The sequence below is a fragment of the Trachurus japonicus genome, chromosome 5 (assembly GCF_045865225.1).
Source record: "Trachurus japonicus isolate A0001 chromosome 5, Traja_1.0".
In the NCBI taxonomy this organism is placed as follows: domain Eukaryota; kingdom Metazoa; phylum Chordata; class Actinopteri; order Carangiformes; family Carangidae; genus Trachurus; species Trachurus japonicus.
In genome coordinates, this window is record NC_140911.1 from 18,491,474 (window position 1) to 18,518,227 (window position 26,754).

Here is a 26,754-nt window from a genome sequence, read left to right on the forward strand (position 1 = left end):
GCATTACATAAAGAATTCGGGGTCACGTGATCGGTTAAACCGCAGAACAATAACTCTGTCACCTTTTTACAAAGGTCACATTTCATTTCTGTTTCTCTAAGGGGCAACAGGAGATACTTAGACACAGTGTGCCTCCCAAAGACACACCTCAACATCTCACTGACTGGCAGTCGTGTGTCAGAGAAGGAGGAGCTCCATGGTGGAGGTCTGCTGGGGGCTCCGCTGTTTCATACATGGCAGCGAGAGAAAGGAGAGCCGCACAACTGGGCCCTCACACACCCACACCTCTGTTCCCAGTCTCTCCATTAGAGACAAATACTGGTGGATACTGGGTAAAATAACACAGTCGCAGTCGGTAACTTCTGTCTCAAGGAATCTTTGATTGCTCTGTTTTTATTAAGGATGCATCAAGATTAGAGTTGTTCTGATTGCGATACTTACTACTTTACTAAATGATAAAGTAAAATAAATTTAATTTTCACTTTGTGCAGCAGGCGTGTCTTTTCTGATCACAATTTAATGACCAGTTGAGTCATTAATGAGATCAGAAGACGTCAGATTCTTTAATATCAACTTTTATTTTTCTGTTACACACAACAGTTTGTCATTGTACTGTTCAATCTCTTACATGAAAAGATTGAATAAGATGTTATAAATTATTAAATATACAATTTGAGTCTCATACCAACAGATTTATAATTGATGAATTTATATTTACCATTTAGTTTCAGTCTGTGGAGATACAGGACTTTCTGAAACCCCCCTCCCACACACACACACTCCCCACTGTGCCGTCATTCCAGATGTCCCAGAAAAATGCAGGAAGCAGCTAAACTGCTGTGAAAATAATGAGCCACAGTTTCAAAATAGTGTTGTTCAATTTCCAGTTGAATGCCACTTTTCCAAGTAACCTGGTTTCTTTGCAGAACATGTCTATAACTTCTCTGCTATCTCCAGCCTTTGCTTCTCCCCCCTTTTTTTTAAAGTATATTTTTGGGGCTTTTTTGCCTTTAAAGGTACAGTATGTAAGAAATCTAAAGCAACTGGCCGTAAAATCCTCCTAATATGTCACAGAGACTCAGGAATAATGTTCATATAACATGATGAACTCACCAACAACAATAGTACAGCCAGAGTATTCGCATTAAAAATCTTTTTTTGCAGACTGCAAATCATGTTTATGTTTTGAATTTACGTGTTTACATGTTGCGCCACCTAGCCCTCTCTCCCAGTCACGGCGGCGTCAGTGGCATTTCAGCCTCAGTCTGGTCCACTGAGCTGCCGCTACGGCTGGGAGAAAAAATGAGATCGCTGTGTTTTGAATTTGACTGCAGTAACCGTTTTTGGCCACATTCTTACATATTGCACCTTTAATGTACAGGAGAGTCAAGAGAGAGACAGGAAATGGGAGGCAGAGAGGGGAAATGACACGCAGGATAGGGCCACTCGGTGCGGGATTCGAACCGGGGTCGCCTGAAGTGAGCACTACAGCCTCAACACATGGGGCGGGTGCTCCACCAACTGAGCTAAACACCCCTTTGCATCCCCTTTACCTCTATTCAAGTCACATTATGTGTGTTTGCGTGTGTGGTCCTTCAGGGGGGAGTGTGCGTCCCATCAGCAGATGTCCACACAGCCCTAAAAGCTCTGTGTCCTGGGGCGGTCCTACTCCTTCATGGAGCATGAAGGTGAGAGAGAAGCATTGTGGCCGAGGACAGATGCAGAGTGTGTGCCACAGCTGTGAATGTGCAGCCACTTCAGAGGATTAAACGCCCACTTTTGGCCCAGAAGCAACACATTATGTTTAACAATGCAAAATGGAGACACAAAAACCATTCACCGGCTCTGTCTGTTCTGTTGGGCATATTTATCGTAGAATTCAGGAAGACACTCTGCGATAGATAAGATTTAAGATTCAACTGGTGGTTTGTCTCCACTAGGGTTGTATAGTAAAGGGGCGGAAAATTTCCAGCTGGGGAATTCTGGAAATATTCCAAATTGGAAACTTTCCATGGGAATTATTGGTACGCTGTTCCAAAAGGGTTAGGGTTGAGTAAAATATTACTATAATGCTACTATTATTACTGCCAAAGTTTATATCATGTCCAGCAGTTACTGAGATATTCCACACTCCATGGATTTAGGAATAGGAAACAATTTCACCATTGGCATTTGCATTTGAGCTTTAATATTTGCTCAACATTTAACAATTAAAATGCTCACTTTATACTGATGAAGTTTGAAGGGCCAAATATCAGGTCAAATTAGAAATGTAGTGTATCCTATTAATTTCTACTTTACTTTAGGGCAGTGGTTCCCAACCTTTTTCTTAGGGGACCCATATTTTTACCATTGTAAACTTTGGTGACCCCCCCCCCGATGTAAACTAAAATAAGGAACATCATAACTTCTTTTACATTACATACTTTATTATATTTCAGTAATTTAATAACAGCATGGAACAAACAATCAGGAGAACCTGTGTATGATTACAACATATTTCTTCAGAACTTGTACTTTTAAAAACATAATTGTGTTTTTAAAAGTACAAGTTCTGAAGAATATGTTGTAATTTTAGACAGGTTTTTTCTCATTGTTCCATGCTGTCTTTTTGTGTTTGTAGCCTATTTTTTATTAATTCAATCACTCAGCTCATACTCGCTACAGATGATGACATTCCCTGCATAACTTTATAGGATGATCAGCAGTTTTATTCTTTTTTTTGCTGCTAGCTTAGCGTAACCAAAAATACTATTATCAGTAGTATTTGTTGTGACTGATACTGCCCTGCTGTATATTATGTATTTAATGTTTTAAAACTGTTGATATTCAATCATCTATTGATATAGGCCTATAATTTATTTGTTTATCTATTTAAATACACGAATAAATGTTTAATGTGGCCCTTGAATTTAGTTGATTTTGTCAGATATATGAATTAAATGCTTAGCCTACTCATTTATTTAACATTTTACATAATTACATTAAACCCCTTAAAATCAAGAGGGCTTCGCGACCCCCCCTGGATCTTTGGCGCCCCCCAGGTTGGGAACCACTGCTTTAGGAGATACTTCATCTTTTGGCTCATCAGCACAACATCATCATCAACATTTCTCCATTATAGACCAGAAACTTCTTGTAATGGCCCAGTGATGGCTGCTGTGGTGTGATTTAGCCCAGAGTTACGCACTGAGATAAAAACGGTTGTGATGTTATAGTGCCATATAAAATGTGTCCCTGCTCATGGAAACATGTGCACACAGCATTTAACAGCTGATACTAACAATAGGCTGGTGTGACACACCTTCTTCTGCCTGTGATGAGCCCTGAGCTGAATATACCCAGACTGATACACAGACAGTGAGGGGTCATTGGGAGTTCTGCCTTCCTTCCTCCTCCTCCATCACACTATAAACTGATTTCATGGCCTCTGTCTGGCTGCCTCTCTGTTTCATTTCATCTCCTCCATCCTCGTCAGTCTGTCACTTCTGCTTCAACGCCTTCTCTTCTTTATTCTTTCTTGTGCTTTTGATTCCCCTGTTGCTCCGTCCTTCCTGTTTCACTCTCCCATGCTGTGGCCTTGCCTTCACCCTCAGCAGTTTGTGTGTGAGAGTGCAGGCCAACAGTGATGCGTGCGTGTGTCTGACTCAATGAAGTCATTTAGGCCTAATGATCCATGGAGGGTTGTAATCCTACCCTGAGTGAATCTGAATTTGATGAAGTAGGATGGATGGATGTGCTTAGGGATATACAGACAAATGAAAGGCCCTTGAAAAACAACTCGTCTCAGTTTTATTTAAATGCATCTAGTTATAAACAATCAGCAAGTCAATGATGAATTTGTTTTTTGGAAAGTCAAGAGTAAGAAGTTTCCAGTCGGCCACTGTTTTTTCAAAAAAGCACTGACACAGCCAGTTTCTATTTGGAGATGTTCACCGCATGCTGTGTGGCTAACAAACTATTTTAGTCCTGCTGTAGACAGTTCACCTGCACCTGCTCAGATGCTCAAAAAAACAAAAAACAAAGAGGTACAGCGCTGACTAGCCTAGCCTGAATGCAAAGTAGCCCTACAACATGGCCAGATGTTTAGTTTTGACGTGTTTTTGGGGCTTTTTTGCCGTTAATTGACAAGACAGAGATAGACAGGAAATGAGGAGGCAGTGAGAGGGGAATGGCACGCAGGGCACACTGGGGGATTCGAACCAGGGCCAGCTGCAGCAAGGACTGTAGCCTCTGTATATGGGGTGCCTGCTCAACCCAGTGAGCATTATGATGCCCTTTTTGACATATTATTTTTTAATGAAAGATAATTTAATTTGAATGTGATGTTCAGTGTTGACCTTTGAAACAATTTGCCAAAAATCGGAAACTCATGGTCCACTTATTAGCTTTTTTAATAACTCTAATGTGCTTGATGGTTGAATTTGCTCTAGACATTTAGTTAGATTGCAAGCATGCTTAAGTAACCTCAAATAAAGTAAGTGGACTATAAATTCTGATATCTATTAATAAAGTTTGAGTAACACAAAGTTACACAAAAAAAACAATCAATCCATCAATCAATTTCTTTTATTGGTAATTTAGAAGAACCATTCTGTACTGGGGGGGGGGGCTTTTTCGCCTTTAATGACAGGATAGTTCAGAGAGAGACAGGAAATGGGAGGCAGAGCTAAACACTGCCCCATTCTGTACTTTTCTATTATCTGACGTATGAAATTTGTTGTTTCTTTTATTTGTTGCTTGGCATGGAGAGTTCCTCATGAATGTTATCTCGCTCTGTTTTTCTGCACAGACCCAAACTGTGAGTCTCCTCTTCCTGTGAGACAAGGTCAACAGGTGCGGAGGTGTCTTTGTGATCCTGCTCCTCCAGATTATGGAAGTCCTGCTGTGTCTGCTGCTCCTCAGCTCAGTGGCTCTGAGGGAAGCTGCTGGTAAGTTCACACATACACACATACACACTTCACTGTCAATGTGTGTTTTCTGGTATCAGAGCCACACCTCAGCGTGGCATCGGGGCTGATTTTTAAAATCCAAAGCACATGGCCTGAAGCACATGGTGCAGATACATTAAGGGCGTTTTCATCTCACTGCACCTGTTTCTAAAGGTTTGTGGTTCATCTCATAACCATGTGATAAACCAATCAGAATGGCATCTTGCCCTCTGTGTATTTGCTTTTGTGAAGTCAGTCAGTAAGGAGGAAAGGGTAGCGACTGACAACCTGGGCTGCTAAAGAAACAAAATGTTTGTTGGGGGTTTGGGCAAATACAAAATTTCAGGAAAAGCTAGAACAAGAAAGAACAAGTTGTATGAATTTCCCTTTGGGGCTTTATAAAACAGAGCAATTCTTATCTTTGAACTTGTGGAAGAGATGAATTAATTAAATTAATAAATTAATTTACAAAACTGAAGAAGGATTACTGAGAACAGCAAAAAAGCAAAAATGTTGCCACTGTTGTGTTTAGGTCCGCCTGAGTAATGCAGAGTAAACATACGACCACTTTGGTTCCACTTAAAACTGGCGCGAGTGTTGCTGGTTCGCTGGAAAACACCGAGGTTCAGGGACGTCAGAACAGAGCCAGAACCGTGTCCGTCTGAAAGCAGCATGAGTGAACTCAGCTGAGCTCAGAATGCTCCAAGATGCTCCAAGATCATCTGCATGATGAAGGATATTTCATTCAGAAGGCGTCTTTACCTGTGTGCATTATTGAAAACACACATCCAGCTGCACTCTGTCACGGACTGTAGCTCTGTTTGTAGAAAGATCATCTTTAAGGTGTGAATACACCAGCAGCCTCCAGGACCCACGTTTCCCCCGATTGATAACGATGTTAGTGTCCACACTGATGAACAATGGAAACTCTTAGCTCGATAGGGTTCATTATGTCTATGACTTGCAATACTTACAGTATTGGCTTTCTTATATCAAACAAGATATTGTAAGACGGAAGAATACTACTGTCAAAACATGTGAAGGTATGAAAAACAACATTGTGTCTGATATACTGTATAAGAAAGTCAATAAGTAATGGAAACTCTTGTTTCCTTCGAGTCTTTTCTTCTTTTGAAGAAAAACTCCAGCCACTCGTTACTTTCTGTCTCACTGTTCAGTCTGCCCTAAAGACATAACTACTGAAGTTGTGTAAAATGCTTTTATTATAAAGTAGGACTGTCGACTGTGTTTTCATTAATCCCACACATTTGCTGTAATTAATTGCTTTTTTCTTCTTCACGGAATATAATATATACAATCAACACAGTCTTTGAAGTCTAATTCAAATTCCAATTCAAATTGTTTAAAGGTGTTCAGAAATGGCCGTTTGTCCTGTTTGTCGCGCCTCCTTCTACGAGTTTCCACGAGTTGCCGCACGAGTTTACTCCAGTAAGGAAAATGAATTTGATTGGTCGTTATCGAGCAGGCGGGATATTCAATGTTTGGGGCGAGACCGAGCACGGTGTGTGTGTGTGTGTGTGTCTCAGACGTTTGATTGGCGGATGACGGATCCAATATCAGTGACTGATGAATCATGAGCAACGTGACTTTCATCCCGGATTTAGTCGAAAATAGAATTTTGCACAAAGTTTGGGCTACATCGTCTGATAGATGAGTTATTACATTAATTTTATGACCCAGAGTGGAATCAAATTCATTTTTCTTTTCTGTACACCTTTAATATATGTTTTTTTTCTGGGACAGCAGACTCTCCTCTTTTAAAAACCTGTTCTTAAACTTGTTTGTAAAACTTGGACCAAGGACAACAGGCTAGAAGTTGTGGCTGTCAGAAAGTGCCCAGGACAAAACTGAAGGTCCTCACCATCAGGAAACGTTTGGCTCAGGGTTTATTGTGTTATTTGTGTGTTGTTTTCAGGTGGAGATGTGTGTGTGGCGGGTCATGACAGCGGACCGGTGTTTGAAGAACAGCCAAGTGGCACAATTTACCCAGAGGGCCTCAGTGAAGGCAAGGTGACCCTCAGCTGTCAGGCCAGAGCCAGTCCAGCTGCCTCCTACAGGTGGGTAACACACACACACACACACACACACACAAAAGAATATTGTTATCATTATGTTTAAATAAATAGCTCATAAACCATGCAATCCCATAATACAACCAATAACACAGGATTCGCAGTGTCACCTGTCATTTGAAATTTTTAAAGACAAATGACATAAGAAAAGAGGCATCAAACCTTATTTCTTTGTTTTAGAAATACAACTTTACATTGCTAAAACATATAACTCATAATATCATTCTTTTTTCAATTCAATAAGTTCCCCAATAACTGGAAAAAAGCCAGCAAGTCATTGCACCAGTTTTCAAATGATTTGTGAATTTTCATATATGTAGGTATTTTATATATTGTAGCCTTGTATCATCATATATTGAGATAATCTATATGTAAGATAATATTATGGGTGACGTTGACATATATGGACACCTCACTTTTGATATTGGGACATATGATATCATATTATATCATGTTATGGCTCACTTGTGTGCCCTGCTCTTTGTCTTGCAGGTGGCTCGTGAACGGCACTGAAGTCCCAATCGTGTTGGACGGCCGTTACACCCTGGTGGCTGGCAACCTGGTGATCAGCAGTCCTGACTCTAACCGTGACCCAGGCTCGTACCAGTGCCTGGCCATCAACCGCTGCGGCACCGTCATCAGCAGAGCAGCGAACCTCAAGTTTGGCTGTAAGAGAGCAGAGGGGTTAAAGCCTCTCTACAAGTAGCTCTGGACTCTCTGTCTTACTGCTTCTCTTTCTTCTGCCTGATTATGTGGTAGAAACCCTCTCCCTCTCTTTCCCCAGATCTCCACGACTTCCCCTCAGACAGCAGAAATCCTCAGACAGCGTACGAGGGCTTAGGAACTTTCGTGGCCTGCCAGCCGCCTCCACATTACCCAGGTTGGTATCCCCTCTACCTCAGGATTCATGCTGTTGCTGGGAGATCTAGTCAACAACAACCTTTCATCTGCTCTACTTGGATTCCTGATGTGTGTGTGATTTGTCCAAAGATATTCAATAAATGGAAAGATACTCCATGAGGGGCTGCTCCAATGATAGAAATGGTTTCACTTCCTGTCTCTCTAAATGGGCGTGGCCAACCGTCACCCCACCTCGTCTGTGAACGTGTGTGTGGATTTATACAATTTGTAGGTAGATGAAAGTGAGATATTTATATTTTCTTATGATAACATTAAATATTTACACTACTAACAGTCATATTTAGCATGCCAAAAATAATTTAAATCATTTTCACGGGAGTTCGCGGCCGTTTGTTTGACGTTGCCTAGGAGATCTGTGCCAAATCTGGCGAGAGTGTGTCGTAGAGACAGAGACAGGTCTGGAACAAAGTGGATTTTCTCCTGATGTGTCCGTCTGAAAATTGCCATTTTCGTGTCAAACTGTTCAGAAGAGATGTGGCTTGTGAAAAATGAGTCCAAAATTTACTTGGGGTTTACTTGACGGTGGGGAGAAAGACCCGACCATAATCTGTGTTCACGTTCAATTTTCCCATTGGAGTCAATACACTCCAGGCTGCCTCTGGTCTCTCTAAAGGGGCGTGGCCGTGCAGAAGCCCACGTGACATGCATACAGGAAGCTGACTCGTCATGGAAGCTCTTGGTTTATAAACAGTCTTTGATTTGTCCTTGTCTCTTCTCTGCAGCTCTGTCTTACCGCTGGCTGCTCAATGAGTTCCCCAACTTCATCCAGAGAACGGACGGGCGTATGTTTGTGTCGCAGGTGACGGGGAACCTGTACGTGGCTAAAGCAGAGCCCAACGACACGGGGAACTACTTCTGCTTCACCACCATCAGCCTGGACATCAGCACCAAGAGCACCTTCAGCAAAGGCAACCAGCTCACGGTGCTGCCTGATGGTAGGAGGATGAAGCTACAGTATCACCATGCAGGGCTGCGGGACGCTGACTGTTAAAGGGATAGTTCACCCAAAGTTCAAATTTCACCCTCATGTCAACTAAGAGCTGTGAGAAGTTTCAGAGTCCTCCGTGCCTTCTCTGAGTAACGGGAGGGGGGTCCGCGCAGCAGTATTTGTCCATATAATGGTTGTGAATGGGCCTCACTTTTCTTCGTCCAAAAAGACACACCAAAAAACATCCAAATACCTCCATAGTGCTCGTCTGTAATGTCCCTCTTGTATTGAAGCCAGTGCAAATCACGCGAGATTTGCACAGACATAGGAAGAGCAGTGAACTGAGACACTGGGAGCTTCCGCTACAAACAAGCTTAAAACACAGACTTATTTAATTTTTTTCTGAACAATTTCTCATGTCAGGGCTTCAATACAAGAGGGACATTGCAGACGAGCAGTATGGAGGTATTTGGATGTTTTTTGGTGTGTCTTTTTGGATGAAGAAAAGTGAGCACCATTCACAACCATTATATGGACAAATACAGCTGCGCGGACCCCCCCATAACTCAGAGAAGGCACGGAGGACTCAGAAAATTCTCACAGCTCTTAGTCGACATGAGGGTGAGTAGATAATGAGTGAAATTTGAATTTTGGGTGAACTATCCTTTTAAGAATAATCGACTTTAGCAGCCTTGGGGTTATTGATTATTGATCAGATCTGGTATTGAGACACTGATTCAGAAATTATTGTTTTTCAAAACTTTGCAAAAAGACATTTATAATGTAACGAAAAACAAACACACAGCAACCTACGTTGTTGATCAGATTTATGAATGTGATTTAATCTGAATAGTCCCCGTTTATTCTGTTTCAGCCAATCCCAGGAAGTCGGCCCCGAGCATTAAAGTGCGCTTCCCGGCAGAGACCTATGCCCTGGCAGGACACACCGCTCAGCTAGAGTGCTTCGCCTATGGAAAGTAAGACCTCACCTCTGACATCACCTGACTCCTTCAAGTGTTGAGACCATCAACCATCTTTTACCTTAACATAATACAATATTATGTATTAATGATTATTGCTTTGCCATCTAAATTAATTGCAAGTTGGTTTAAGTATCAACAATTTCTTCAGAATCCTTACGTGTACTGACATTAAATCCATATACATAAATAGATAGAAACAGATTTCTTAGTGGGTTAAGTATGTGTAATTTGTAGCAAACCTCCTTTAGTTTATTTGGGAAAAGACAAGGGCCATACTTTATATAAATATCTAAATAGTGTATCTAAATATTGGAGGCAGTTGTAATAATACTGGAGTTTCCATACAAATTTCCTTGGAGAAATGTACTTTTTCTGAATAAGTTTCTGAGTATAATTAGGACTGACAAAGAACATAGTTTCTAACTCTTGCCTCTCCACATAAAACTGGCAAAATAAAACTGTTATCTCACTCTCCTCCCCTCTCCCTCTACCTCTCCTCCTCCCTCCCTCCCTCTCTCCCTCCACTCCTTCTCCAACAGTCCAATTCCTAAACTGCGATGGAGGAAGGTGGATGGACTGATGCCGTCCAAGGCGGGCTCCTCTGCTGAGAGCCCCACCCTCACCCTGCCGTTCCTCTCCTTTGACGATGAGGGTGTTTACGAATGTGAAGCCTACAACTCCGATGGAAGTGACACATACCAGGGACGCATCAGCGTGCAAGGTGGAGAACAGACGTTATTTGTTGTCATCAGGTTTCACATCTCTGTCCGGCGTCAGTTCATATTCACTTCACTGTTTCCTGCTGTTCGTTCTTCTCCGCCCCGCAGCTCAGCCCGAGTGGCTACAGGTGATGAGTGACTCGGAGGTGGAGATCAGCTCCGAGCTGCATTGGAGCTGCGTCGCTGCTGGTAAACCACGGCCCTCCGTACGCTGGCTACGCAACGGACAGCCACTCAGCACGCAGGTGAGACACACACAGGCAGCACTGAAGTCTCTACACAGCACCTCCACGAGGCCTAATGTGAGCTGTGAACACACTCATCCTAGCACTGCACTCTTAGCTGTAGCTTCCTCTTCCTCCACTAATGGTCCGTAAACCTTTCATACTTCCACCCTTTTAAATTAGACAGTGCATTAAACCCAGGACCGGTAGAGTCTGTTGCCTTTCTACTGAATTATATGGAGTATGGACACAAAGGAAATTAACTTCATCATAATGTGTCCATGGAGAAGAAGAAAGTGTTGACGTGTCTATCTGTCATTCACTCTATCACTCTATCTATCTCTTTATCTGTCTGTCTATTTATCTGTCTATCTATCTATCTATCTATCTATCTATCTATCTATCTATCTATCTATCTATCTATCTATCTATCTATCTATCTATCTATCTATCTATCTATCTATCTATCTATCTATCTATCTATCTATCTATCTATCTCTATCTATCTATCTATCTATCTATCTATCTATCTATCTATCTATCTATCTATCTATCTATCTATATCTATCATCTATCTATCTATCTATCTATCTATCTATCTATCTATCTATCTATCTATCTATCTATCTATCTGTCTATCTATCTATATGTCTATATGTCTGTCTATCTATCTGTCTGTCTGTCTGTCTGTCTGTCTGTCTGTCTGTCTGTCTGTCTGTCTGTCGATCTATCCATCCATCCATCCATCTGATTTATCTATGACTGTTATAACGAAGTTGCACAAACACCCACCAGCCTCGTTCTCTCTTTCTTCTGTCAGGACCGGGTGGAGGTGAACGGAGTGCGTCTGAAGATCAGTAACCTGGCCCTGGAGGATTCTGGGATGTACCAGTGCGTGGCTGAAAACAAACACGGCACCATCTACTCCAGCGCTGAGCTAAGAGTCCAAGGTAGGAGGAGTCTCCACTGTCTCTGTGACTGACGCTTTGACAACTTGCCTTCATGCAAACTGAAGTTTGACACAGTTCAGTAGTGTTTAACCAGTCATCATCCCTCCGTTTCCTTTCATCTGTCTCTCATCGTATCCAACCGTCACCACTTCCTTCTCCCTGCCCTGCTCTTTGGTCTGTGTCTCTCCATCTTGCTTCCTGTTCCTCCAGTTCAGGCGCCAGACTTCAGACTGAATCCTGTGAGGAAGCTAATCCCGGCCGCCAGAGGAGGCCAGGTGAAGATCGAGTGTCGCCCCCGCGCCGCCCCGAAGCCCAGCCTGTTCTGGAGCCGTGGGACTGAGCTGCTCACCAACAGCAGCAGGTAGAGCAGTAACTGAGTCAATGTGGTTTAGGGTTAAGGAGGCAGATTTTTATACTGACATCACTTCAATCAAACAGGAGCCAAAAACAAGATTCCACCATAAACCTAATGAAATAAGTCAGTGGTTCCCAAACTTTTTTGTCTTGCATACCCCCTGAGCCTTTTTGCCATACCACAAGTACCCCCTCCCTCATATACGTGTTGATGATTCTCCAAATGTGGTCATATAGAACGTAATACAACTGATTATGAAACGAAAATCATTTCAATTTCACTCTTCAATTTGTACAAAGACATTTTACACATATTCTCCTGCATTTTAGTTGTTTCTGGCTGTTTTGGTGTTTGTTGTGGCCAAATGTGTCTTTACAGAGTTGTAGGATGTCAATTTCAAACTCAATGCCAGTACCCAGGAAAATATTGAATATGACATCATTTTCAATACAGCAGCAGTGCCTCCCATCTTACTATTGTTCCATTATTTTATTTTTATTATAATCAAAAGGACTTATAACATGTTATGTTTATTTTTTATTTTTTAAATTAAATGAAAAGCTAACTAAGAGTTGTGCAATTCCAGCGTGTTGCTATTGTTTCATTACATTCATTACAATGCATCTCCTCTCCTCTGACGGGCGGGGCACGCAGACAGCGGAGAAAAAGAGAGGACACTAGAGAGGACTGTTGCGGTTAATATCGCCGTTTTAAACTCTTAGGGCTAAATTCACCCGACATGCGTCTAGTTCTGTGTATAACTCTGTTACTCACTCAGGTCCAAACGCTCTGGACGCTGCCTGCTCTCCTCTGCTCTGCCTGTTGAGTGCGCGCGTCGGGCGCTGTGGGGGCGCGCTGTTACAGTAATATCGATACTTTTAGAAATCAGTCATGTATCCAGATGCGCCGTTTTGCATCGATACTTTTGACAACTATACAAAGCTGTGCTACAGGTTGTTGTCTTCTGGGGGGAACTAGTTGTGGCGCACTACCATTTCAGTAATGGGTTTATGAAGTGACTTGGAATATCTAATTATCATCTTGGTAATAAATTAATTAATGTTTCTACTTACCCCCTGCAATGCGCTCACGTACGCGTACCACTCTTTGGGAACCACTGAAATAAGTGATAGTGAAACTGTAATTGGACTGCATCGCCTCATACAGTAGTTGTATGATACTGTATTTATGGGACTGGTAGCAGTACTGTATGCAGCCAGCTGGAGGCGCTGTTGACCCACCTGTGTCTCCTCAGAGTCACCGTGACCTCAGATGGAGTCTTGTGGATCTACAACATCAGCCGGGCAGATGAAGGCAAATACACCTGCTTCGCTGAAAACTACCTGGGCAAGGCCAACAGCACTGGACACGTGTCTGTCAGAGGTAAACACACACACACACACACACACACACAGAGCCTGATTGTGTTTCTTCTCCCTTCGTCCCTCCTTTGATTTATTATCCAGTGACATTTAGTAAAGACAGGCAGCTGCTGGAGTTTCATCTGACCCGGTTCTGTTTTTTCAGATGCCACTAAGATCACTCTGGCTCCCTCCAACGCCGACATCAATCAGGGTGAGAATGTGACGCTGCAGTGCCACGCCTCCCATGACCCCACCATGGACCTGACCTTCACCTGGGCCCTCAACGGGGTTCTCCTGGATGTGGAGGACTCTGCCGGGCCGTACCATCGGGTGGATGGGGTGAGTCCAGTGATGCACGTTGGTTGGGACGAGTCATTGTTTGTACCACAGTGTGTTGAAGATGTACAAATGGAGGAGAAGTGCTTTTGTTGGTGCCTATTCTCAGCAGTGGATTCATCTACATTGCGGTAAGTATCTGAGGCAGCAGGATCAGCAGACATCACAGTTACTGCTAGTTGAGACAGTCAGTGCAGGTTTGATGAAAATAGGCATGAATATAGAATAACAAGAGACTATCAAAGGTTCAACTTCAAAACACCTGCAGTCAGTTACTGTAACTGTTTTCTGATATAGACACTGTTTCTAAGGTTCATGGCTCTGTAAATCTTTACCTGTGTTTTCTACACCCTGCTTGTCCGTTGGGGCTAACCATCGTTTTATGGTGACTTAGCTGGTAGCTAGATTTGGTTTCAGTGAAAAGTAAAAGGTGTTCTGCTAAAGTAAGTCTTCAGGTAAATACAAGCTGCTTTGAGCTTTAAATGTTTACTTGGACAAAAGAAAGCTGCTGAGGTCACTTCAGGTACATGTTCACAAAGCTACAGTAAGGATATTATTGTATTGTTATAGGTTTTGTTCTTGTGTTAGAGCATATCAAGGTAAAATGTATAAGAAAGTATTTATTATCAAAACAATTAAATTATTTTTGCTGTTTATTCATAGATATTTCAACTCTTCAACTTATAAACCTGCCATCCTCCTCCAGCCACAGCTGTGTGTTGGTAAAACTGTGACTCTGTCCATGGTGCTGAAGTCACAGATTTATACTGCAAGGCAATTTTATTTGTATAGCCCGTTTTTACAAACAGTTTGTCTCAAAGGGCTTTACATGGCATCATAACAACATCCTCTGTCCTTAGACCCTCACATCGACTGAGGAAAAACTCCATGGAAAACCCTTTTAACAGGGAAAACCAGGAGAAACCTCAGGGTGAGCAACAGAGGAGGGATCCCTCATCCAGGACGGACAGACGGGACATAGATGTTGTTACAGACAAGAAAACAGTTTGTAGTTTATGACACAGAATGTGGGAAACATGGAAATGTTAACAAGAGTAGATGAAGGCAGCTTCTGGTGGGGGGGTTGGCCAGCTTAATGGGAGGACTGGATGACAGACTGGTTCATGGGAAGGGAGGGGAGGCTGGTCTAACAGCAGGGGGGGAAAGGGCGGGAGTGGGGGGCGATGCACGAGGCTGCAGGGAGATGGAGCTCCGGTGGATCTGCGGAAACACAGAGTGAGTGCGAGACACCAAGGCCAAACTACAAAGTACAACAAAAAAAAGCAAATATCAAGTTCTCTCAGGTCATTTTAAAAGATGCATTTAGCAACATTGTTGTTTAGACATTACTTTGACAATGCCTTAGGATGTTTACTGTGACCTGAGCCAACACTGTGTGAGTCCCTGTCAGCTGGAGGTGATTGTGGCTCCGTGATCTGATCAGTTGATGTCAGATTCCTCTTTGTGATCTGTTACAGAAGGAGAACATCGGTGATCTGCTGATCGTGAACGCTCAGCTGAGTCAGGCAGGAGTCTACGTCTGCACGGCTCAGACTGTGGTGGACAGCGCCTCGGCCTCGGCTAAACTGGTGGTCCGAGGTAACTATCAGAGACAAGACCCAAGCCTCAGTCCCCCCTGAACAAATTACTGTTAATTCAGAAAAGATTTCTAAGAACGATCTCTCGGTCCAGTAGACTAGAACCATCTGCACCCCTTTTTATGAAATATTCAATATTGCCCATTCATAAACTTAATGTCTTCCATTCATGCTTGTTTGTGCATAAGTTTATCAACGCTAAACAAAGTCTTCCTGACACTTTTCAACATTTTTTTACTTTTTTATCCGACCTCCATTCATATTCAACTAGGCATAGTGGAAATCTTCATTTACCCTTCTGTCGAACATCTGGGCATCAATCTAATATTACTTTTAGAGGTCCAAAACTCTGGAATGGTTTAGATGTGGTTCTGAGGTCAACAACATCTTATACATCCTTTAGAAAGTTACTGAAAAAACACCTTATGTCATAATCTTCAGTGTTATTTTTCTGTTAATGTTATGCATCCTTCTTCTTTTCTTTTGTTTGTTTGTGTTTCATAGTATTTCTATGTTGCACTGAACATTTTATTGTTTCATTTCTAATTTTATTTTCCTGTATTTCTCATTGTTTATCTTGAGTTAATGTAATGTAATTCTATGATGATGGGAGTGGAACTTTGTACAAGCCTCCTAGGCTTCGTTCCCTCCTTGCACTGTTTTAAAATTGTGCTAAATAAATAAATCAAATCAAATCTGAATTCAAGCTGCCTGCGCTGGAAGAGTGCATTAAAACTTTTGAAAACTTCTGTTTGATTAATGTTTTTTTTGTTTTGTTTTTTTCTTGTGTGCAGGACCCCCAGGACCTCCTGGTGGTTTACTGGTGAAGAATGTCGCTGAGACGTCAGTGGAGCTCAGGTGGAGCCGAGGCTACGATAACCACAGTCCCATCGGCAAATATATCATCATGGGCCGATCACCGCTGTCGTCTCAGTGGAAGAGGATGATGACAGGTGTGTGTGTGTGTGTGGTTAGACTAATTTACCACAATAAACTGAGCGAACCTACTTTTTTATGTAACTATCAAAATATTAGAGCACAGTTTGTTCTACCTCTGTATATTATTTACACTTCAAATAAGAGGTTTGAACATGGGAAAGTGACCCTGGACTCCCCCTAATGAGACCTTATCGTCATGGGTTAGTTTTGATCTGGATTTGATTTGATTTGATTTTTATTTGTCTCAAACAAGCACATCAAAAGACAAACAATCTATGTAACAAGAAACAAAACAATAATGATACTGTGCAAGTTTGAGAATAGAAGGGGCTGAAGGAAGCAAAGCTGATCAAGTTCAGCCCCCCCGCCACATTGTGATTCATCTCATACATCTGTAGTTCCATACAATTCAGAAGATTAAAAACATATTGCTTTAATATGAAATAAGACCATGATTATAAATAAAAAGAGTAAAATTATTTGTCCAGTTCTTTATAGCTGTCCAAGAGTGTATGTTTGTACTTACTTTTAAATTGTTTTAAGTTATTGCACATTTTTATATCCTCATCTCGTCTATTCCACATTTTAACACCACAAAAATAGATGCTAAAACTTTTCAGGGTAGAATGGATGGTAGATTGTTTAAAGTTACAGTTCCCTCTTAAATCATATATGCTTTCTCTGACCATAAACATTTTTTGGATGTTTATTGGAAGCAACCTATTCCAGGCTTTAAACAAAATCTGACCCGTTTTGAATTTGACCAGGTCCTCAAATCTTAAAATACCCGATTTTAAAAACAAGGGATTTGTATGATCAAGGTACCCAGCATGATGAACCATCCTTATGACTATTTTTTGTAAAATGCAAATCTTTTGTAAAGTGCTTTTATATGTGTTTCCCCCATACCTCAACACAGTAAGATAAGTACGGATCAATGAGCGCATAGTGCAGCATTTGAAGTGACTTCTGATCTAAAACATGTCTAGTTTTACCCAGAATCCCAATACTTCTGGATACTTTGGAGCACAAATATTTCACGTGAGATTTCCAGCAGAGCTTGTGATCTATTAAGACACCAAGGAACTTACTTTCGTAGACTCTTTCAATTTCCACATTTTCAATACCTACATACCTGATGTCTCACCTCCTCCCATCTCCTCACCGCCTTAGACCCAGTGAACATCGAGGGGAATGCGGAGTCGGCTCGTGTGATGGGACTGATGCCCTGGATGGATTATGAATTCCAGGTTATCGCCAGCAACATCCTGGGCAGTGGAGAGCCCAGCATGCCATCACACACCATCCGCACACAGCAAGCAGGTGAGGGGCCTCGGGATCGCACACTCTACTAGAAAACCAGCAGGAAGTCACTAGAAAACATTTCACAATTAGTCTTAAAGGGATAGTAGTATTTTTTTAAAGTGGGGTTGTATGATCTACAAATAGCCCCTAAGTACTTTAATTTCAGTAGAAGACTCTCTGCGCTCCTCCCGTTAGCAACGCCAGCCCATAATAGCCCTGCCCAGAGATTTACAACATACATTGTTGTGAATGGACCCAAAGAAACGGCCTATTTTCGGGGCCTAAAAGAGGTTTTACGTGAAAACAAATACACAGTTCCATTGTTCGCTATAATATAATTTTTTCTAGCCCTTCAAAGTGCAGGAAAAACACAGTTTTTATTTGGACCTAACCAACTCACGTATCCCTCCGCCCAGGGTTAGCGCCCGCCGATCAGCAGTTGGTTAGGTCCAAATAAAAACTGTGTTTTTCCTGCACTTTGAGGAGCTGGAAAAAATTATATTATAGCGAACTATGGAACTGTGTATTTCTTTTTCAGGTAAAACCTCTTTTAGGCCGTGAAAATAGGCAGTTTCTTTGGGTCTGTTCACAACACTGTATGTTGTAAATCTCTGGGCCGGGCTATGGGCTGGCGTTGCCAACGGGAGGAGTGCAGAGAGTCTGCTACTGTAATAAAAGTACTTAGGGGCTATTTGTAGATCATACAACCCCACTTTAAAAAAATGATACTATCCCTTTAAGTTTCCTTTGACTGCAGCTAGAGATTTGAGAGAGGAGTAAAGAAAGAGGTCATCCATGTTCATCTAAATTGACCATCCTGGAACAGACGTGGTGGCCAACACCAATTATTTTCCACCTATAAGGCAGTCTTGTGTATCATCTTGTGTCTTGTACTATGTGTGGCCTTCAGCTCCTACAGTGGCCCCCAGTGGACTTGGAGGAGGAGGAGGAGACCGCAATGAGCTCATTGTCACCTGGACGGTGAGTGGATTACACAGTGTCAGTGTTTGATAGCTAACAGGCCAATAACTGCTGAAATTTAGCTCAGTCCCAGGAGATGAAGCTACAGTAACCGTTAGCTTAGGAAGGTTTTGCTCCCATTCGTCTGTGTAGAAGTTCCCATGTCATGGCATATTCCATGCTGGAATATGCCTCAAGATGGTTTCAGATGAACAAGCTTTCCTTGAATGTAAATAAATCAAATTATATACTATTTAGAAACAAAAATAAACATTTTCCTGAGCAGGATTCAAAGCTGCAAATTAATAATATTGAAATTGAACAAGTTTCATGTGCAAAATTTCTTGGTGTACTTGTTGATGAAAGATTGTCCTGGGGAAACCATATTGAGTATGTATGCAAAAAAATTATGAAGTCCTATGGCATTATTAGAAGAGTTTCTTCCTTAGTTAATCAGTCCTGTCTTATGACATTATATTACAGTTTAATTTATCCATATTTGACATATTGTAACATTGTCTGGGGTGCTTCATATTCTTCGTACCTTAATCAGTTATTTTCAGTTCAGAAAAGATTCTTGAGAATGATTTCAAATTCTACTAATCAAGCACCATCTGCACCCTTATTTAGCAAATTTAAACTTTTATCAGTTTTTTCTATTAATATGTTTCAAACATGTCTGTTTATGTTTAAGTTCATTCATTACAAACAAGACATTCCAGGCACTTTTCATAAGTTTTTTCTGTTATCATCAGATATTCACTCTTATTCAGTGAGAGGTCGGAAGAACTTTCTTTTACCTCTTTGTCACACCTCCAGTCATACATCTTTTATCAAATTTCTTGGCCCCCAACTCTGGAACTCTTTAGATAGGTCTCTTAAGCTTATATCATCCTACAAAATGTTTAGGACTAGTTTGGTGAGGTATCTTCTACTCAGGCAAAAATAATACTCTATATCTAGTATAATTGAAATTAATTTGTAATTTTATGGATATTTTCTGTTTGTTTGTTTATTGTGTTTTTTCTTTGTTTCTTTCTCTTTTTTGCTTTTCTTTCCTTTTTCTTTTTCTATTGGTTGATTTGTTTTAGTGATGTTGTATTGAGGGGGAGGATTTTGGGCTTCTTTTCCTCTCCTGCACAATTATTTGTCTTTGTATTATTAAATAAAATTCTTGTTTAATCATTGTGCATATGAATAAAATAAAAATAAAAATAAATAAAATTTCCTCTCTGGATCCCTCAGCCCATGGCCAGAGAGTACCAGAACGGGGACAGCTTCGGCTACGTCCTGTCCTTTAGGAGGAAAGACAGTGGATCGCAGTGGATGGTGGTGCGGATTCCCCACGTGGAGTCGTCCCGCTACGTTTATTACAACGAGAGCCTGACGCCGTACACTCCCTTCGAGGTGAAGATCAAAGCTTACAACCGCAGAGGAGAAGGTCCCTTCAGCCAGATCGCTGTGGTTCACTCTGCAGAGGAAGGTGAGTGAAGACCCCCGCACCCCACGGTCTCACCAAGGGACCTTCTCGTTGAAGTTGAAGTTGGAGAATTTCATATTTATTAATGACACATAATATAATGAATATAAAAAAAATGAAAAACAAAGTCGACAACGGTCTGTCAAAGTCCCTATTGATTTAAGCTGCCCAACAAAAAGAAAAGACATCCTCAGAAGTAGCTCTGCAGACCAGTCCTTTGAAACCAAAACCACATTACACATTTTTATATTTATATAAATATTGTCCTATAATTTATCCCTATAGTGAACTCATCATTTTATACAGTGAACCTACAAACACCTGTCTCATGTTTGATTTTACTATTATTTGCACCATTTTTAAATTACATAGCACAAGAGTTTGGTGTCAGCAGATGAGCTTGTTTATGGAAGGTGTTATAAATTTGCTGAATAAAATAAAACGTTTATTTTATTGTTTTGGAACCACTTCGGCTGTGACCTCTGGGACCAATCAGAGCCTCACGGACTAATGAGTATGGTCCAAACTAAACTAGCACTAGCTTCATGCTAGCTTCGTGCTCACTGATGTGCTAACTAGCCACGTTTTTCCATATACTGTAATGCACAGATTGTCATTGTTTTTACCAGCAATGGCTGCTTTATGTAAAACCTGGAGATGGTTGGGTCTACAGCCCCCCTGCAAACCTGATGCTCCAGTCAAAATTAGGTTACACAGACACAGCAACAAATAAGCATCTTTAATACAACATGAATGCACTTTTGGCAAAGGTGTATATGATTATAATGAAGAAATAAACTATTGGTTTGCGTATCTGCCCCAACAAAACAATGGAATATTATTGTCATTGTAGTGAAACAGGTGAAGACAAATGAAAACTGTAATGCACAGACATGAGCTGCTTCCACTTGCAGTACTATTTGTAGCCATTAGAGGATGACATAAGCTTTCAGCAGTCAGTCAATCAATCAGTCAAACTTTATTTAAACAGCACTTTTCATGCACAGAAAAGTGCTTTACATAAAACTGTAGATTCAAAGAAAATATCCCCCCTTCTACCACACATAACTTGCATGCACACAAGCACATTCACACACATACACACACACATACGTACTCATGTAAAGTTAAAAACACTGAAGAGTCAGTGAACATCAGTTCATTCCGCGGTTCCTGACGTGCTAAAACAGTGTAGTCTGTATGATCTGTTCTGACCTCTGACCTCCTCTCAGAGCCGACAGTGGGACCGTCGAGGATCAACGCCACAGTGCTGACCGCCTTTGATATCCAGGTTTCGTGGGAGCCCGTCCAGCAGCTCAGCGCCAACGGCATCCTCAGAGGATACGAGGTGAACACGCCACTCGTGACGTCATCAATCACCTGTAGTATCAGAGTTTGTATTGAACTCTTGACTTTTCCTGCAACGACCTACAACAGCCTGAGAGGATCTTTTTTGGTTTAAGAGACATGACTTTTTCCTGAGAATTATTTAAAAACCTCTGGTCTCATATAAAAGGTTGTAATTTATTTTTTTATTTTTGCCATAGTCCAAACTCAATTTTTATCTTTATTCAAGCTTATCTGTTGTCAGCCTCATTGCAAAGGCTTCGTGTTTTCAGGAGTTTATTGCTGACATCAGTACAATCATTCTCATTTTCTCTTTCTGATGAGGATGGATGTTGCATAAGAAGAAATTAGGGGTGGGCGATATGGCAAAAATATCATATCACGATTTTTTAAAAATTAAGTCACGATTTCGATTTCATCACGATCTTAAATCGAAAAAAAGAAAAACAGACAATTTAGGCCAAAGAACCTTTCTGAATAGATTTTAATCTAAATAGTTGCAGTTTTGCCAACATGTGCAAACAACGTAAACATAGTAAAAGGTAAACAACAACACTCTGATAAAGTGGACTCTTGCAACATAAAAGGTAGCTTTCAATTAACATGAAATTAAAATATCAATGAAGACATTACTGTTTGTTATTCAACACAGTCATTTTAACAGGATTTTAAGTATCAAAACACTAAATAGCTGATTGAAAAGGGTCAAATAAAAATACAAACTAAAGTAACTGTTGTTATCTCTTTTAGCAAACTTTGCAAATGTACTTTGTTTGCGCTTTGCAGCATAGAACTGCAGTTTATAGAATGAGCCCCAGACGATCCTACGATCTCTGCACTTTGGCAGATCGTCTACGCGCTCTAATCCTTCACCATCTAATATCGCCGTACCTCCCACCCCTAGAAGAAACTGTTAGAGGCTCATGTGTCTCAGCTCAGGTTTGTAAATGTGTGTTTGGCCTCCTGTGCTGTGCTCAGATCCGGTACTGGCGGCAGCACGAGCGCGAGGCGGCGGCAGACCGGGTGAGGACGGCGGGACTAGAGACGACAGCCAGGGTGTCTGGACTTCGACCCAGCACTCGATACCATGTGGCAGTGCTGGCGTACAACAGCGCCGGCACCGGGCCGCCCTCACCACGCACCACCGTCACCACCAGGAAACCACGTACGACAGCAAAACTCTCAACATGAGCACTCACTCTCACACAGACAACTTCCTGGTGTATTTTGTGTTCAGTTGTAAACAAGTGAGACGGATCCAGCTGGTCAGTTTCATCAGACTCTAACATGAAATACACTCAAGTCCACTTTCTTTGCACAAGTGATCTATTTAAAGGGACAGCGAGGAGTTTCTCTTCGGTTATAAAAAAGTCTCACGTTAATGTGGATGAATCTCCGTTACCCACATTTGTTAATGGGCCCGTTTTCAATAAATATATCGTTTTGTCTCTATCGTTATTTTGTTATTATTAGTGGTGGTGGAAATGCTGGTCAAGCCGACCAGCGTTTCCTTTCGTGGCGAGTCATGAGAATAACGCAGCTGAATCGCCGTTTATGGTCAGAACTACGACGGTATGTGAACCTCTTTGAACCTCTGACTTTAATTATTGATGAATGAAAACATGAGTCTGTCTTGCGCTGGTCAAAGAATTTCACGGTGCGCGGAGGCTCATAAATGTAGTGTGAAAACGCTTCGCTTTTCCAAAACTCCTCGTTGTCCCTTTAATAATGGAGCACATACAGATGGACAGTGGTGCAGCAACTTTGTGTCTAAGGCCTTGTTAAAACTTTATTTACGTAATCAGAACTGTGAACAGAGCAATGATTCACTCACAGTGATACTCACTCAGAGTGATAATGTTGGGAGCTGTCTGTCTTATTCATGATGGACAGCATCATAGATCATGATTGATTATTCTTTATTTCAAACATATTGAAAAAAGAAAAAGAAAAGACACATAACATAAATAACACACGTTAAAATGTCCCAAAATACAAAGAAGACAAATATTCAAATCAATAAACAACATATGCCCAAAAAGGAGCAGAGCCCCTTATTCACCACTCCATCATTCCATATTCAAAGCCAAACAAAATAAACTAAATACGAACAAAGTCTACAGACTCTCTCTTAGTTTTATAATCACCTAACCCTATGCAGTCAAAATAATATTTCACTCTCCAACTTACTTTTCCTCATCCTCATATTTTAGAAACATGTTTTTGTATAATTTTGTAAACAGTTTTATGATGATGCTGAAGTAAAAGACTGACAAGTTTTAACACATTTTAATTTAATTTAATTCAGTTTATTTGATAGGGACAATGCAGGTTAACATAGTGACACTTCCACTCGTTACAAACAAGTCAATGTGACTGATGTTCTGCAGACAGAGATTATAGCTAATGCTAGTTTCCAACTCCCGTCCCTAGTTAGGCTTTTAGTAGAAAAAAAGAAGGTAAGAAGAAAGACATCAAAATGACATACAACACTATAAAATGTACAATACATCTAAAATCATACCAAGTCATGACACATTAAAAATGCATACAGTTCTGATTTTGTTTCAGCCAGACTTTAACCTTAGTATTAAAAATTCTAATGTCTCGGGTTTTATTTCGGTCGGTAGTGAATTCCACATCTGGCAACCCTTTATAGAGAAGGCTGATTGCCCAAAGGAGGTCTTACGGCGTGAGATTTTACAGTTGCCACTTGCCGTACCTCTGGTGATCCTGTCACTATTTTGTCTTCTAAAATGACTACACAGCACATCTGGAGCCAAGTTCTGCAAACATTAAAAAACCTGTTTGACAGACGAAAATTTTAAGAAATTGTCAAAACTAAGCAAATTATACTGCTTCAAGATGAGACAGTGATGCCACTTTATTGGTTTCTTGGCCATTATTTTTATGGTTTGATTATACAGAGATGCTATTGACTTTATTTGGTTGGAGAGGCCTGACTCCACACTGTAACACAATACGACATATGAGAAAATGCGACCTTAGTTTAAAGAAGTGAAGAACTGTTTGAGTTAAAGTTTGCTTAGTATTCTTAAATTTCCACAACAATGGCAACAATGTGTACGAGTGTATATACGATTGCCGTAGCCGTTACCAACCACACACCCAGACACGCAGGCCTCGCCCCCCCAGGCCGGACGTGTCCTCATGTTCCTGTGAGTAACACAGTAGGTTACATGAGCCACGTAGTCCCAGTCGACACACCGCCCTTCACAGTAGCAGCCATTACATGATGTCAGGAGGCTGCGTCTGGGCCCGAGGCTCAGTCTGGATTCAGCAGGAGGATTAGACCCGATCATTGTCTGAGAGCAGTGGTTCCTCCTCCGCCTGGAGACATGTTATCACATCAACCTGTCAACACACAGCCCACGTATCACTAATCTTAGTTACTGTATTGTTGTATGATGTTTAGCCAGACAGTCAGCTCACGTGTGGGTGTTGAAAGTCGACACACACCGTTTTAATGAAAGAGCTTGTTTTAATTAAGGATTGTCCTCTTTGTGTGAATGAAAGACTAGTGTGTGCTAGAGCACTGGAAAAGAGAGTAACGACACCACCATTGACTCCCGTGGTAAGGGTTTAAGGGTTTAAGGGTTTAAGGGTTTTGCGCCCCGAGTGGCAGGATATGGGTATTACAAAAGCGCCCAGAAAACTCATTCACTCCAATGTATGTGTGTTGCCCACTTGCTTGTAAATTGATGAAAACAGCCGTGTTTTTGTTTTTAGGTGTCTTGGTCATATCAAATTATACTTATAAATTGTTTATTACAAAATATAGATTGAAACATTAATGTAGACAACTGTTTTTTTGTGTGTTTTTTTTACTCGCCTATGTGTTAATGTTTATCTGTAAAGGGTCCTCAATGATGCTATTAACGTGGGTGATCTATAAATGTCCTTAAATTATTGAAAATACCACACTTGCTCATTCACCAGCAATGCAGAGATGTCAGTTCTTGGGCGCTTTTGCAAAACCCATATTCCTCCACCAGGAGGCGCTTCCATTGGACCAATGCGTGTCGTTACTCTCTTTTCCAGTGCTCTAGTGTGTGCTTGTATACCATGTGTAATAATATTCATATAATCCTTAGACAAATATGACTCTGATCTTAAATGTCCATTTAACTTTTACTGATTTCAAAGATGTCGTATTTAAAACCGGTCTGTGTTTCTGTTCCAGCTCCTAATCGTCCGCCGGGTAACGTGTCATGGAAGACAGATGGTTCATTGGTAATGGTGCGGTGGGACCATGTGAAGGCCATGCACAATGAGTCGGCTGTGCAGGGCTACAAAGTGAGTACTGCCTGACTGAAGGTGTGTGTGTGTGTGTGCGTGTGTGTGCATAAGTTTACTAAGGCTTCAGTTTACTGGAGAGTTGAATGTCCTCTCCAGGTGTGATATAAGCAGCTGTAAAATTGCTGTTGAACAAAATCAAAGACCACATTTATAAACCCGAAAGCAACTTATCATCCCCAGATAACTGCTGTAACAGTAGTGCTGTGTAAGCACAAACAACAACACCACAGTACACGCATCACAAAACATTTGATATTTTCCATACACCCATACACATTTCACCTTCTTTGAATGATATAGTATGTTCAGTAGATGATTTAATTGTCTCTGTGTATGAATCAGGTCCTGTACAAACATGAGGGTCAGACGGCACTGAAGGTTCTGGACAAGGCAAAGACGTCTGTCAATCTGCCGTTGCCAAAAGACAACGGTTATGTCGTATTGGAGATTCGGTCCTGGGGAGACGGTGGGGACGGGCCAGCACATGAGATCATAGTATCCCGGGACTCAGGTGAGAAGGCCAGAAGACACACGTACTGTACACAGCTGTGTCTGAGTCAGCTTTAACACCAACACAAACAAACAGGACGTTTCTAATTTCATTCACAGGGAACTTTCATTAACAAAATGAATTGTCTGGTCAGTAAATTTGTGACATGATTGTAAAGCTCTGTAGGCTTAAGTTGGGATATCAGTAATGAAGTAGTGAGGTGGATTGTAACACTTCTTCAGTTACTGTAAAGGTTATAGCTGGTGCTTTGAAACAGAGTAACCCCTCTGCAGAGACTGAAACAGAGACTGACTTGTTCCAAGGCCGTGTTTGTTATCTGACAGATACGGACGTGACAATATCTGTCATGTTGATCATAAACATGTCAGCGGTATCTACAACAAACATGGTAGAGTGACAGTTTGATATTTAAAGCTCTGTGGTGATAGAGCAGAGGAGTAAAGGTCAAACAGGACTGTATGTGAGTTGCATAGATTGAGTTCACTTCCTG

At 41.3% G+C, this 26,754-nt stretch overlaps 1 protein-coding gene across 1 annotated transcript in view; it reads left to right on the forward strand.

The window, feature by feature from the left end:
• cntn2 (contactin 2) overlaps nt 1–26,754 on the forward strand; it is a 40,095-nt gene that overhangs the window by 12,567 nt on the left and 774 nt on the right. The window contains exons 2-22 of the mRNA XM_085776600.1: nt 4,793–4,931; nt 6,868–7,009; nt 7,517–7,692; nt 7,809–7,904; nt 8,668–8,880; nt 9,748–9,850; nt 10,396–10,577; nt 10,684–10,820; nt 11,620–11,749; nt 11,960–12,110; nt 13,360–13,487; nt 13,632–13,807; nt 15,283–15,403; nt 16,197–16,355; nt 17,515–17,664; nt 18,557–18,627; nt 19,852–20,089; nt 21,319–21,434; nt 22,412–22,598; nt 25,638–25,750; nt 26,096–26,264. Of these exons, the coding sequence (XP_085632726.1) occupies nt 4,874–4,931; nt 6,868–7,009; nt 7,517–7,692; nt 7,809–7,904; nt 8,668–8,880; nt 9,748–9,850; nt 10,396–10,577; nt 10,684–10,820; nt 11,620–11,749; nt 11,960–12,110; nt 13,360–13,487; nt 13,632–13,807; nt 15,283–15,403; nt 16,197–16,355; nt 17,515–17,664; nt 18,557–18,627; nt 19,852–20,089; nt 21,319–21,434; nt 22,412–22,598; nt 25,638–25,750; nt 26,096–26,264 (3,016 nt within the window). The 5' untranslated portion in view covers nt 4,793–4,873. The remainder of the gene's footprint in view (nt 1–4,792; nt 4,932–6,867; nt 7,010–7,516; nt 7,693–7,808; nt 7,905–8,667; nt 8,881–9,747; nt 9,851–10,395; nt 10,578–10,683; nt 10,821–11,619; nt 11,750–11,959; nt 12,111–13,359; nt 13,488–13,631; nt 13,808–15,282; nt 15,404–16,196; nt 16,356–17,514; nt 17,665–18,556; nt 18,628–19,851; nt 20,090–21,318; nt 21,435–22,411; nt 22,599–25,637; nt 25,751–26,095; nt 26,265–26,754) is intronic.